We start from the raw sequence: 15,335 nt of genomic DNA, 5'->3' as shown, positions 1-15,335 counted from the left end.
CTGAAAAAGTGGTAAGAAGAGCTAATTTATTATATAATCTAATTCCACACTTGTTTTATGTTAATCATTGAAAAATAATTCAAACTTACCTATTGGTTTGACAAAAAAGCTCACGTCACTTTCTCAAGGGCAAGTAGGAAGAGTAGCCTTGCAAGGGATGCATGTATTGCAAGAACAAATAAAAAATAACTGGGCTACTAGGACACGTAATATAGCAATTAGGAATTGGAAGCCAGGCTGCTTTTTCCTTAATCCAGAGCCACAGTAACCAAAGTCTGCTAATATCAGCTGCTTTTCTTTCCTTCATTATTGTGACTGAAAGTAGATGTGCACCTTGAAACTTTGGGTTGTCTGAAACAATGTTATCAAAGTTTAATTGGAGGAATTCTTGGCTCCTCCAGGCCCTGATATTTGACAAGCACATTGACAGTGCAGATAATCAGCACTTGCCTAACCCTAATAGTATCTTGCATTGTATACATATTTCCCAATTACAACCCTTACATTTATTTTTTAAATTATCCCTTAACTGCCCCAATAAACATGATTTATTTTATTTGTCTTGGGAAATCAATGTCATTGGCTAGGCTAGCATTTATTGCCCATCCCAAACTGGCACTGAGAAAGAGGTGGTGAGCTGGCCTCTTGAACTGTTACAGTCCATGACGTGTAGGTACACCCACAGTGCTGCTGGGGAGTTCCAGAATTATAACGCAGCGGCAGTGAAGGAACAGGGATATAGTTTGAGGTTAGGGTACTATAGGCTTGGAGGAAACTAAAGTGTTGTCATCTTCTGCTATTCTGCTAGGCATGTAAGCTTGGTGTTACCACCATATGTTTAAGTGTTAGGTTGACAAATACCAACAGTATTGCCTCCTTAAAAGCCTGTAAGTCCAATAATACGAGAGTGCTCCAATGTCACAGTCCTCTTTCAGGCCTCTGTCCACAGCATAGAGGCATAAGCTATGGTCAATCTGTTGCAATGGGCAGGGCACAGAGTCATGTTTGCCATAAGACATGTAAAGCTAGTTCTCTACTCGGGCTTTGTCAGAGCAAGCAGTTACCAGGAGGGCAGAGGAAATGCACCAAGGATGCTCCCAAAACATTTCTGAAAGAATGCAGCACCCCCACTGTCTCATGGGAACCTCTCTCCCAAGACCACCCAAACAGGAGAAGAAACATACATGAAGGTGCTATCCATTTTAAGTGTCTCTGACTGACCCAAATAGAGGTCAAACACAAACAGCAAAAGGAGTTTTTAAAGATTCTAAAGTACCAATCTTCTACCTCATCAAACATAATTCATTTCACCCATGTGCAGATCCAGCTGGACACAACTCCAGAAAAAATGTCATCCTCAGGCTTCAGGGACTGCCTAAGAGGAAGATACCATTGTATCATAGAAGATCTGTCCGTCCTTATTCAGAAATATTGGGTTTGATGGGCAGATGTTTTTTCTCATACCATGATTATAAGGTGCAAGTTGAGGTTGTAACTAAACTTCTGTTTTTATTTCCATTCCCCACATTCATTTCATCAGAATTTTCACTTACTTTGTTGGTGATTTTATGTCTGGTCCTCCAGTTCAGGAGAATATAAAATTGTAACTAATTACAAATGCAGCAAGGGATATCAGGTATCATGAACGCTTTGTCACTAAATGAATGATGCTGTCCTACCAACACCTTGGCACTCTCATCTCTGATAGCTCCCAGAGTGGTGTCCCTGCTTTCACACAAACTAATAGTAGCTTTTGAAATTAAGTGATGAATTCCAGCAACAAACATCCAGACGCAAAGTGTCCTTGCAGCAAAACCTGGAAATCAGCCTTTACTTAATAGAATCTTACCTGAACTTAAATGTTAACTGAACAATTTGCAAAATAGTTCTTTAGATTACTTAATTACAGTGTGGAAACAGGCCCTTCGGCCCAACAAGTCCACACCGACCCACACCATACCCAGACCCATTCCCCTACATTTACCCCTTCACCTAACACTACAGGCAATTTAGCATGGCCAATTCACCTAACCTGCACATTTTTGGACTGTGGGAGGAAACCAGAGCACACCCACGCAGACACGAGGAGAATGTGCAAACTCCACACAGTCACCTGAGGTGGGAATTGAACCCAGGTCTCTGGCGCCGTGAGGCAGCAGTGCTAACCACCGTGCCACCCATTTTTCTAATACTTTGGAACAGATTGAAAGTTGGAGCAAGAGACACACCAAGGCTATCTAGGATACAGGATACTGCAATTCGAGAAAGTGACGCCGACAAGCAGAGAGAAAAGAAATCAAGCAGAGAGAGACAGACCAATGAGGGAAGAAGGAGCTACAAAAATGAGGATAATGACTGGTCTCGGATTCAAACGTGTTTATATTTTATGTGTAGATACTGACAAAGAAAGTGTTAAATACAGGAGGAAAAATATTTAAAACTAATGTTCAAAATGGAATCTCTGAAATTCATGGTAGCACCAAAATTGTTTAATATTTTTCTAATGCTGGGAAGTTGTAGCAGAGCTCCTGTCAGCTCCAGTATTAGTGCTGGTTTGAACCAGTAGGTATAATTACAAAATGTAATTGGATCAGCCACCATGAAGCCTGACTTGTATTAACTCTTATGCATAAGGTTACTTTCTTATTAAAAAGAGCTGATAAGGAAGGGATCATTTTCAGTCAAGAATTCATGTAATTTAATAGCTCCTTTCTATATAAAAAAATTAATGGGCATGTGAGTATCTTTGGCAAATCCAGCACTTTCATTACCCGTCCTTTTCAGAAGTGTTTGTGAATTATCTTCCTGATCTGCTGTAGTGAAGGTATGCCAATGGTACTGTAAGGGAGGGTTTTCTGAGATTTTATCCCCATTCTTTGATAACAGGAAGGAGTCAGTATCATGGCCATTGGGCAGGTGTGTCAGATCACTGCGTTCCATCGTTTTGCTGATTAGATTACTTACAGTGTGGAAACAAGCCCTTCGGCCCAACAAGTCCACACCGAGACACCAAAGCGTAACCCACCCAATCTCATTCTCCTACATTTACCCCTTCACCTATCACTACAGGCAATTTAGTATAGCCAATTCTCCTAACCTGCACATTTTTGGATTGTGGGAGGAAACCTACGCAGACACGGGGAGAATGTGCAAACTCCATACAGAGAGTCGCCTGAGGCGGGAATTGAACCCGGGTCTCTGGCGCTGTGAGGCAGCAGTGCCACCATGCCACCCAAACAAAAGATATTTCATCAGATCTCAATCTGTGCGCCAACAGTGAGTAACAACAAAAACTTGGTTTTATATGGCACCCTTTACATAAGTTTATCAAAGTTTGACATGTAAGGAGATAATAAGCCAGATAACCAAAAACTTGGCTAAACTTGGAAGGTGGGAGGATGTACAGAATAAAAGATGGAGAGCCAAAAGCAAGAAATTCCAGAGCTTTAGGAGAACAAATTAAGGCAGGATAGTGAACAAGGCGTTTAGTATGTTTGCTTTTATTGGTAGGTATATTGAGTGTAGGAGTTGGGAGGTCATGCTGTGGCTGTACAGAACATTGATCAGGCCACTTTTGGAATTCTGCATTCAATTCTGGTCTCCCTGCTATATGAAGGATGTTGCAAACCTAGATTCTGAGTCTTTTACTGCAGCATTATTTTGGCTGGCTTCAGTTTGATGAAAGACTGTTGATGTGAAAAGTGAATTCTGTTTTTCGCTCACAATAGATACGGACAGGCCCACTGAGTATATTCCAGCACTTTCCGTTTTTATTTAAGTCTGTATCATCTTGTTCCAGACACGACCATACGAAGTCCGGGGAGCTGAAAGTATGAGTCACACATTCTGAACTTCAGTCTTTCCTGGGCCAGGCAGCAGAACCAGTCAAGTCTGGATGAGAGTTTGTTGGGTGTGACCCTGGCTACAGACAGCTCCCCAGCAAAGGCCTATTCAGCTTGTGTCATTGACACAAAGCAATAACCGTGAAAGAATTTCAATTAGCAGCACCAACCGCTGCTGAACTGAGTCAGTTAGAACTTATCAAGTCAAGATATAAACTCAATAAACTAGTTACACATTACATGCACCATAACCCTCGGGCGAATTGTGCAATGAAACTTCTGAGCCAAAAGAAGCCGTGCGAATGACCTGCTGTAGAGCTATAAATATACCGACAGCCTCAGACAGAAGTCCTGAGGAACGTCGACTCTGTTTCTGTGTGTTGGGTTTGAGACAGTGCGCAAGGATGGACAAAGTGTTGGCTATAAACACCCCAGCAACAGAGCAAGACTGCCCCATCTGCTTTAACAAGTTCGATTCTTTCATTCGAAAACCCAAGCTCTTGGCTTGCCAGCACTGTTTCTGTGCAATCTGCCTGAAGATCATGGTGTCAGTCAAGGATGGCTCCTGGGTCGTTACTTGCCCTCTCTGCAGACGCTCCACGCTGGTGATGGAGGCACTCATCAGCAATCTTCCGGATAATCCACGCCTGATGGAAGTCCTGTCCAGGAGGATGTCCGCCTTCCCTGAATCTGTGCCCGAGGTGGTGCTGTCTCCACACCTCCTGCTGCAGACCCACACAAGCACTTGTACTCTGGTCAGCCAGAGCGCCAGTCACCCAGAGAACGAGAACGAGCAATTTCGGAATCGGGTAGCCGTATCGGCCATCAAACGCTTTCTGCTGACTATGCTCTTCTTCTTGATCCTTATATTTGCACTGCAGTATTTTTTCAAAAACTCGGCCCTGACCTGGATTCTGATCGTCCTGATTGTTCTCTGTGCGTTGGCGGGGCTGTTACTTCTGTATTTGGGTTGTCAGGGAGACAGGAGCAGGCCATTCACAGCATATTGCAACTGTCTGCCCTGAACGTCTCATCAAATGTAACAGCTTCATTGCTAACAATGTAACAGTTGGAAAGTAACACATGGGTGCTTTAAGAGATACCTTAATGCAGCAACAAATAGCAGTTTCATTGCGGACAAACACGACTGGAAACTGGGCCTGAAGTTCAATGTAATTTTGAGCTATATGTGAAGATTATTATTTGAACCAACTAGTATTATGTTGTCAGCCTGTTAGTTTTATTTGTGAACCCCACTATTCAAGCGGGTGTAATGTGCCTTTCGTTGATCTGCTGGGGCTTGCCAGTCGCTTGTCTCAGCAAAATGGGACAAGGAGAGTGTGTATTTGCTGTGCTGAGCTTCAGTTGAAAAAGAGACTTCAATCAAATACTTCATCCACAGTGAAATGAACAGGCAAACGTTGGTCATTCCTACAAGAGACTATTATGCGATAAACTGAAAATGTACTTAAACAAGCTGCCCCCCCCCAATCTATCCAACCCAAATTTTGGATCCGCTACATAGATGACACCTTTGTCAAAACAGAACAAATTAGAGGAAACATACACCATCAACAATATCCTGACAGGCATAAAATTCACAAAAGAGGAGGACTCCCATTCCTAGACGTGACAGTTGAACGTACAGTTAACAGAGAGCTTCAAACCAGTGTCTACAGAAAAACAGCACACACGGACCAAATACTTAACTTCAGAAGCAATCATCCCAATACCCACAAATGGAGCGGAATCAGGACATTATTTCAACGAGCTACATCACACTGCAGCACCCAAGAACTACAAAAGAGCAGAAGAAGAATATCTATAGAATGTTTTCAAGAAAAACAGGTACCCAATAAACATAATCTGCCGATTCCTCAGAAGTAAACCCAAACAAGCAGACACAACGCAACCAAAAACTATAGCCACGTTAGCTTACATCAAAGACATATTAGAAATTTCTTCCAGACTACTCAGAACCCTTGGCATCATGGTAGTCCACAAACCTACCAATACACTTAAATAGTGACTAATGAACCTAAAGGATCCAATAGATACCACCAGCAAAACTAACGTCATTTACAAGATACCATACAAGAATTGTAAAAAACACTACATCGGATAAACTAGCAGGAAACTTGCTACGAGGATACATGAACACCAACTGGCCACCAAAAGACACGACCCACCGTTACTAGTTTCCATACATACAGACAAAGAAGGATGTCACTTTGCCTCGGATAATACACACATCCTAAGACTGGTGAAACAAAGACATGTACGAGAATTCTTAGAGGCATGGCATTCTAACCAGAACTCCATCAATAAACACAATGATTTAGACCTTATCTACCTTCCCTTGAAAAAAAGAACAGGAAATGGCATCATCCACCTCAAGAAACCAAGACCTGTAAATAGAGAAGCAGAACACACCACCAGCGCTTCACCGAAGACTCTCACTGATCATGTTACCTAGTATGGTGACAAAATGTCTGAAAACAAACCTTTCAACCTCAGCAAGCTAACTTACATACTGAAAATGCACATTTATACGTAACAAAGGAAGTAAGCTGGATCAGTGGAAGTCTGCATTTGTGTGATTGTCTGTAACTTGGAACATTGCTACACTAAGAAATATCAAATAAATACATTTTTTTCTATCCATGTTTTTAATTTATTCATCACTCAGCTCAGGTATTTCCTAGAATCTGTCAAACAATCTAACTGGTCATGTAAGTGTATCTCATATTGTAAAAGTGCAATGGTTTAATGTTGATCTGTCCAAAATCTGCAGCCCAGGAATTGATAATTCAACCAAGCTGGTCTCTTTGTGCTTCATACTGTATCAGGTCTCCTTTCATCCTCCTACATCTACCACAATTAGCTTGGCCTTCTGTTCTTTCTTCTTTCTTGTGTGTATTGAGCAACCTGTTAAATGTACCTATGCTATTCCTCTTAGTTACTCCTTATGGTAGTGATTTCCACATTATTGCCAATATGCTTACTAAGTATATTGTAATTGCGGATGAAATGTTGTTACACAGCTCGAGCTACCTTAAGTTTAAAAATTCAAGTATTTTAAAACATTTTGATCTGTTGCTTCATGGATTATGTTTAGATCTAGGAGAAAGTGAGCACTATAGATGCTGGAGATCAGAGTCGAAGAGTGTGGTGCTGGAAAAGCACAGCCAGTCAGGCAGCATCTGAAGAGCAGGAGAATCGACGTTTTGGGCATTAGTCCTTCATCAGAAGGTTTAGATCTGTCTGTTTCATCAGTTCTACAAACCCTTTGCAAGTTGATGCAAAATCCAACAATTCCATTTCTTACGAGATTTCATGGATAAATTTGACCTATTTCCAAGTAAACATTGCACACTAAAACTCTTAATACAGCATGTTTTAAATCCCAGCCAATTTACAGATTGATTCACAATATTCTGAATTTTCTGCTGGATTACAATTTTTCTGATTTAAAAAATTGGATTAACTTTGCAGATATTTTGCATCTCTCAGCCAGTGTGTTGTTGAACATCTTCCTTGCCCATTCATTTATTACTTCCAGGCTTCAGTATTCCTGTCCTATCCAGCTGCTGGCTACCATCAATTTTCATCAACCAGCTCATTCAAAAGTCTGTTGTCCATGTTCCAACTTGCACTGAGACCTATTTGTCCACCATTCCTGTGCTCACTTACCTTCTGGTCTGCTCTGACAACATCTTGGTGTCAAATCTCATTTTTAAATCCCTCTGTGGTCTTATTCCCCCCTTTTTCTATAACTTCCTTCAGCCATACAATCTTCTTGCACTCTTGCAAATCTGACCTCTTATATATCTTATATTAATTGTTCCATCAGTGATGGCTGTGCCTTCAGGTATCTAGATCCTAAGCTCCAGAATTTCTCCCCGTATCCTCTGGACTTCTGATATGCTTTGTTTTGAGATGCTCTTCCAAACCTTCCTTTTTAGCTTAGCTTTTGACCACCTCTCCTAGTATCCTTATGTGGTTTGGTGATAAATTGTCTTAGATAACACTCCTGTGAAGTCCTTTCAGGTATCTGTTACATTAAAAGCACAAATGCAATTTGGTGCATTTGATGCCAATGAATGTTATTCTGGTTAATTTAACAGTGAAGATCCTGTTCTCTGAAATGCTTTTAGAGTAAAAAGCTCAGAAGAAGGCCCAGAATTTAAGTATCATCCAGGTTGAAATAGTAAAAACAGATATTGACGCAAATGAAGACGGACTCAATAGACAATGTCAAAATTTAGATTTTAAATGCCTCCAGATTGCAGGAACAAAAGGAGGAAGTGGCAAAGGAGTTTCACAATTTATCCTGTCAAAATGTTAGTTGGGAGAAGGTGACGAAGCATTAAGTCCTTATTTTAACAGAATGCATGAAAAGGCTGATGTACAGGACATAATTCTGAGCTTAGAAACAACTAGGGGAAATTCGATCTGGTTAGACTTAAGGGGAATGATTATAGTAATAGTGGCAAAGTGGATAAAAACAAAATAGAGAAGATAGGGTTCACACTGCAGCTCAGTGGTTAGCACAGCTGCCTCACAGCACCAGGGACCTGGATTTGGTTCCAGCCTTGAGCAACTGTCTGTCTGGAGTTTGCACATTCTCCTCGTGTCGGTGTTCTGGTTTCTGCCCACAGTCCAAAGATGTGAAGGTTAGGTAGATTCACCATGCTAATTGCTCATAGTGTCCAGGGATGAGCAGGGTAGGAGGATTAGCCACAGGAAATACAGGGTCTGGGTGGATGCTTTTTGGAGAAAAGGTGTAGACTGAGGGCTGAATGGCCTGTGTCCACAGTGTAGAGATTCTTTGAAGTTGGGGTTGGTTGTATCCTACTTAGGAGTGAGGGAGCTGGGAGATTCTTCTAGATAGAAATTTGGACCAAATGGGAGTAGCTCAGTTTAGGAAACTTGGTCGGCTTAGACTGGTTGAGATGAAGGTCTGTTTCAGTGCTGTTTGATTCCGCCTCTATACGGAATCAACATACAAGATTTAACCTCAAAGAGTTAGGAATTACTTAGCAGATAGGATATGCTTGATATTGAAGTGAAAGAGGAAATGTAACTTTTTTGGAAGCTTTCTTGCGATGGAGTTTTGACTGTGGTTAGAAGAGATTATGGCATCAGAAGTATTACGAGATTAAGGTCCAAGGGTCAAGCCATGGAAGGTCAGCGATGGAAATCGTTAGCTATTATTGTGACAACTTTTTACTACTTCATTGAAGGGTGTACGGAAATCAAGATGTAGCGATTTACCTGTTGTACAGATACTGTAAGAGGACTGCTGTCAGTGAAGACAGAGGATTTGAAATGTCAGTTTGATAAATATAGTGGATTTGGTTGGGTGATAAATGGATTCTATTCCCACTTGATGGCGCTGTTTACTAGTTAGTAAATCAGTAGCGGAGTAGTCATCCTGGCTCTTTTACTGTAGTTTATACAGTCAAAACAGCTTTTTAACTGATATTAATCATAATTAAAAATGCATTCTTCTACTCATCAGAGATGATGCCATATATGAACATTCTACCTACACATGATAAATGTTCTCTTCTTAATGATGTCTCTGCGTCTGAATCACTGACAGAGGTAGCTGTTGATGAATGGAGTCATTAAAAATATATGAAATACATGAATAGGGTCGATCAATCCTTGATCCAAGCAGCAGTATAATTTACATAAAAATATTTATATCCAGTTTCTATTATTTAAACTTGAAATCGCTACTTAACATTTTTTAATCCATTCTTGGAATTCAGTCAAAGCAAATTAACTGTTTGGTTCTGTAAGTTTACTCTGGATTTATAAGTTTTGTTTAGTGTTACACCTAATATGATTGCACACAGCTGCATTGAAATCTATCTTTATTCTCTCTGTAATGTCATTTAGTGACACAATTGTCTCAGATATCTGTGCTCTTCTTAAGCTTCACCAACTTCATAAATGTTCCACCCACTGGTAACGAGGTGTTCATTCACCCAATAGGTCTGGAATTCCCTTTCAAAACCCATTTGCTTCTGCCTTGCTTGCCTCATTTAAAAGCTACGTCTTTGGTCCAGCATTTGGTAATTTGATGCACTATCTCCCTGTCACTCAATTTTGTTTTTATGTTTTATAGTAGTTAATACCCTGTAATGCACCTTGTGTTATTTCATTGTATGAAAGGTGCAACATGAATGTACTTTGTTCCTGTTGTCTGAAGAGCACTTGTGAATTGCAGGTTCCTGTTCCCCCCATCTCGTGTTAACGGATATAAACCAATAAATAACCCAGGACCTAAATACGGAAAACTGAACCATCAGCTCGGCAGGGCAGAATGATTAAAAGATGTAGATAATCAGTTTCAGGTCATGCCCTGTTAGTCATGAAAACACAACTTTCCAGTCTGTATGTTTTCCTATTTCACAATAAAATGTGGAATTTACTATATTCAAAATTATTCATGGCATTCAAGTGCAAATTATTTGTTTAATAGGTCCAATTTATCCATCAAAGATTGATGGATGACTTCACTCAAGTTGATGAGGTGAATATCATATGTCATTCTTATCAGGAATGTCCTTAATTGGTCTCTGAAGATAGCAATTATTACTGTATTACTGAATACTGTAGGAATTGATGAATAAATATACATTTTGGGAATTGACGGTTAAAATAAATTCAGAAAAGGAATATGCCAGAATAACATTCCAAGGATATCAGCCTGGTTCATTTTAGCACTTGCTAAATCAGAAGTTTTAAGTCTTACTCGAAGGTGTGAGCACATATTCTACAGGCTGACACTAGTCACTCATAGTCACTTTTACTGATGCTAGCATTGACATTAAAAGTAATTTTAATATTAAATCAAATTCTCAAACTGTCAAGATGGGGTAATTAAATTTTGGAAAAGCTGTGTCGTGAATTAGTTGTGACTCAAAAGTCCTTTTCAATGAGACATCCAAAATTGCACATTATACTTAAACTAAAGCCCATCTCTGGTTTTGCATGAACTTAACATTGATACTGGTCCCCTGCAGGCTCTATTTACAAAATTTCAAGTGCTTACTGGCCTTTTAAAGATATTAGGAACCTACATTCACATTTTCAAAATAATGCATCCAAATCCCTGGTTCTCTTCATTCCTCAACCCTTCTGCTTCTCCCAATTGAAAATATATTTTTTTAAAAACTTGCATTTATATGGTGCCTTTAAAAACAATGTGATATATTCACCAACATTGCCTTTCTTCCCCAAATGCTTCTTCCTTGTATGCCACCCATCTTCAAATCCTGCTAAGCTGTCTACGTGCTCTTGAAATGTTTTACAGCTCTCCTTATTTTTGTCAACTCCGTATTTGTGGCATCACCTACTTTTTTTACTTTATTCTTCATGCCTAAGTCCAAATCACATAATATATAAATGAACGTGCACAAAAATACTCACCAATTTGATCACAGACAATGGAACATAAGAAAATGTCTAGAATTGAGAAATGTCAATTGTTCTAAGTTAATTCTCTCTTTTTGAACAGCAATGTAATATCGACTACCTTCTAGTGATAAAATATAATATAAATACATCTTCTTTTTATTCCCTTTCTTATGGAACTATCTTCCTCTGTTATTCAATTGAGTATGTTCTGACTAAGGGAATAAATGTGATCAGATTGCTATTTTGCGCATCTTCAAAAAATGCAACTGGCTCTTTAACATTCACCAAAGCCACCAGACAGGACGTTAGTTTAGCATCTCATTTGAAAGATGGCATCTGTGACAATGCAGCACTCTCTTAAGACTGGACTGGAGTGTTAGCTTGGAGTCCAAATCTTAGGGTAGGCTTTGAAACTATTAATGTTGATTCAGCTCTGACAACTGAGCCATGATAATGCATTGCAAAGGAATCTAAAAAGTATTGAAGCATTTACTGTAAGGGACACTGAAGTGCATTGGCTTGAGATTTAAAAAGTTTCTATCCATGATTTAGTTTGTATTATGCCTCCTAATGAGCCCTAAAGACCAGGAAAACCTAAGTATTTTATTTCTATTTCCTGTTGAGCTAGGCAAGCATATTGGGAATGATAAGTAGTAAGATTGGTTAAGAGAACCTTATTGGTAGATACAGTATTGGTCAGATAAGTATTTGGACTGAGTTCAGGGATTATTTTGTGGTCTGAGCCAATGTTACAGAGTACAGGTTATTTATTAATCCATCTCTCAACAGCATTGATGTCAAAAACACGAACGTCCAGAGACTTATGAAGAGATATGGATGATTTAAACTATCACTGATTGACTTTATATGGTCAGAATGTATGTTATCAGAAATAGAATGAGCTGCACTCTTATAAGCTCCAAATGTTACAATGTCCCCAGATAGACAGAAGTTCCAACAGTTTTGATTTGTCCAATGTGCCTTCTCCCCAGATAACAGCCACAGTGTTCACACTATGACCCTATATAGTATTCTCTATAGAAACATGTGCAAGATGTAATGATTTCCACTTTAATCATTAAACTGACTAACTGCACGTAACATAACTAACCCATGTGCTATAGATCACTTGACTGACAAAGTACAGTTTAAGGGCAATAAACTACACAGCCCAGAGTCCTGATGAAGGATCCTGACCCAAAATGTTGACTTTCCTGCTCCTCCAGTGCTGTCTGACCAGCTGTGCTTTTCCAGCTCCACATTTTATTGACTCTAACTTCCAGCATCTGCAGTTCTTACTGTGTCAAAGCCCCCAGAGTGTTAGCTTTCGAACAATGCTTTTGATTTGTAACTCACTTTGCTAGAGTCTCTTTATAAGATTCAATGGACACTGTTAAACAGCTCCTGATCGACAGACCAAAGCATCATTTGCTCTCTCTTCCAAAACATGTTTATTTATCTCTTAGTTCAAATAACACGTTTTAATCAACTCTATTCAGATACACCTGTATAGTAGAGGGAACAAGAACCAAGATCCTCTGGGCCCATATGGTGCTGCTGTTATTGCCTGGCCTAAAATAGAAACAATACGATGAGACTCACTGAAAGAGATAGTCTTACTTTGCTTTGCTTCTGAGTTAGTAGGATGTAAGATACCCAATTCACATGCTATAAGGTTAATGTTGATGCAAAGCTGAAATTTCTGCAATGATGCACCCAACTTGTCGAAAGCAAATCACAGGAAATCTGCTAACTAAACATAATGTGTCTGCTTTCACTTCCTGTCAACCTTTCAAAGATAAACTGTTATGTCCATATTGGTTAGATTCAGTAACTTTGAAAATTATTTTCAGTTTGTTTATGCGAGGAATTTGTGATCCAGGTCCTTTTGCTCTGGTGTTGGTTACTGTACAAGCAAGAACACCAAGTATTAGAAACGGGAGGTGTGATATTAATAATCCAAAACAATATACTAGATTTTTTGCTTGCTACTGGATTTAATTATGTCAACCTGCGACTGCAAAACTATTCACCATCTCCACTATGCCTGTTCTTGCAAACCACAATTTTGCATATTTTAGTGATTTTAAAAATGTTACACACCGCAGTATTTTTTTTACCGATTCAAGAATATAAACCTTTTTGAGAATCTTAAAAGAGCAAAACAGCAACGTAAGTTAGAAATTACTGTTCACATGAATATTCAAATATCTTTGTCATATCTCCATCTATGTTTTAAAGTAGTAGCACATCTATTTCTGGATGAAATCAAATTAGAACCATATTTGCCCATTTCAGTGACACTAAAGGCTCTTTGCATTATACAGAGGGATCTCTCCAAGTGCCTTTGCCAATGTGGCTTATACAACTAAAACTATTTAAAACAAATTAGCTGGAGTCTGAATTCTGAAGAAGGATTAATGGACTCTAAACATTAACTTGTTTTTTTCTCTCCACTGATACTGCCAGATATGCTGAGTTTCTCCAGCAATTTCTGTTGTTGATTTGTCCAGTTGCTGGTTGTGAAAGCTAATCTGATATTTTTTCCTACATAATAACCTCACATTATACATTAAATGTGCAGCATTTTGAGATGTTTCTGAGAGATGTAATAGTATATAACATTAAGTACCTTTTCTTTCTTGATCCCATATGCATTGTCCCAAAATAAAAAGCTGTTCAATATGCAAAGTTTTCTGAAATCATGTGATTTCTTCTTCTCATGAATTTTGTCTCTGTGTATCTTATTTCTGGTGTAATTTAGGGCTCCAGTCTCTGAGGATACCAGCCTCTCAGCTGGAAACACTGAATTCAAGTCTCAACACTCAATTTGCACCAAGAAAGGGGCATTTATTAAATGGTTGAGTATCAGATTGTAAATCCTTCCAGCACAACTCAGTGGAAGGTGTTAATAATGGAAGAGACTTCTACTCAGCCATGTGATCTAAAGTAACAAGAGTCTCTACGGTCACTATCTATATCTCCAAATCACAACATGCATGAAAATGCAAGTTACCATAGCAACTTGAACTCCCCCCACCCCCCAAAATGAATTGTAACACCGTAACTCAATTTCAGATGGCCCAAAATTAGTCTGAACTAATGTAAATCTCCTTCTTCCAATAAGAGATGAGTCACTAATCCATTTGGAAATCTAAAGGGATTGGTTAAAGCAATCCCTTCAATCTAAATTATGCTTAAAATTCAGATTACAGTATACAGTTAATTCAAAAGTTGTTTTTGTACTAATTTGTTTTTAACTTATTCAATAATTTGAATGAGATACTCATGACAATGGTGGGTTGGTGGGAGCTGTTGACTTACTTCTTATTAATTCCTTTGAAATGTAGAATGTTCAATCAAACTGGGGGGTGACCATATAGAGGTTTATAAAATCGAGGGACATGAATAGGATAAACAGACAAGGTCTTTTCGTTGGGGTGGAGGAGTCCAGAACTAGAGGGCATAGATTCAGGGTGAGAGGGGGAAGACATAAAAGGGACCTAAGGGCAATTTTTTCATGCATGTAGAATGAGTTGCCAAAGGAAGTGCTGGATGCTGGTACAATTTCAGCATTTAAAAGACATCTGGATGGGTATATGAAGGGTTTAGAGGGATATGGACCAAGTGCTGGCAAATGGGACTAGATTAGGTTGGGATATCTGGTCCGCATGGACAAGTTGGACCAAAGGGTCTGCTTCTGTGCTGTACATCTCTATGACTCTAACTTAGCATGTGTGTTGGCATAACTTTGTCAAAGTGAGTGCATGTTCAAAAAAAGGGCTTAAATGTTAATGGTACTTAACCCAACTTTGATGGTTTATAGATGGCTACTTCTGAACTTTTATGATCTACAGAAAATTCTTTAAAGTGTACTTGGATGTAAGGTAGCAAAAGTACTTCTTTTGATGAAGAAAAGAGTAATTTGCATGGTCTTTGTAGTTTCTAAAAGACTGGAAAATTCATCAAATAAAAGATCAAAAATCTAATTTATCTGGGAGCACATATCCTCAAACTTTCCCAGAAATTAATCCTAGCACACACACTTGCATCCTCTTT

At 39.1% G+C, this 15,335-nt stretch overlaps 1 protein-coding gene across 1 annotated transcript; it reads left to right on the top strand.

Moving 5' to 3' along the window:
* Positions 1 to 3,997: 3,997 nt before the first annotated feature.
* Positions 3,998 to 5,438, top strand: LOC122540135 (E3 ubiquitin-protein ligase RNF186-like). Its single transcript, XM_043675439.1, has one exon. The coding sequence runs from the start codon at positions 4,145 to 4,147 to the stop codon at positions 4,865 to 4,867; it is 723 nt and encodes a 240-aa protein (XP_043531374.1). The 5' UTR covers positions 3,998 to 4,144; the 3' UTR covers positions 4,868 to 5,438.
* The last annotated feature ends 9,897 nt before the right edge of the window (positions 5,439 to 15,335 follow it).

The sequence above is a fragment of the Chiloscyllium plagiosum genome, chromosome 34 (assembly GCF_004010195.1).
Source record: "Chiloscyllium plagiosum isolate BGI_BamShark_2017 chromosome 34, ASM401019v2, whole genome shotgun sequence".
In the NCBI taxonomy this organism is placed as follows: domain Eukaryota; kingdom Metazoa; phylum Chordata; class Chondrichthyes; order Orectolobiformes; family Hemiscylliidae; genus Chiloscyllium; species Chiloscyllium plagiosum.
Note: the sequence above shows the minus strand (reverse complement) of the source record. Positions and strands in the feature narration are given on the sequence as shown.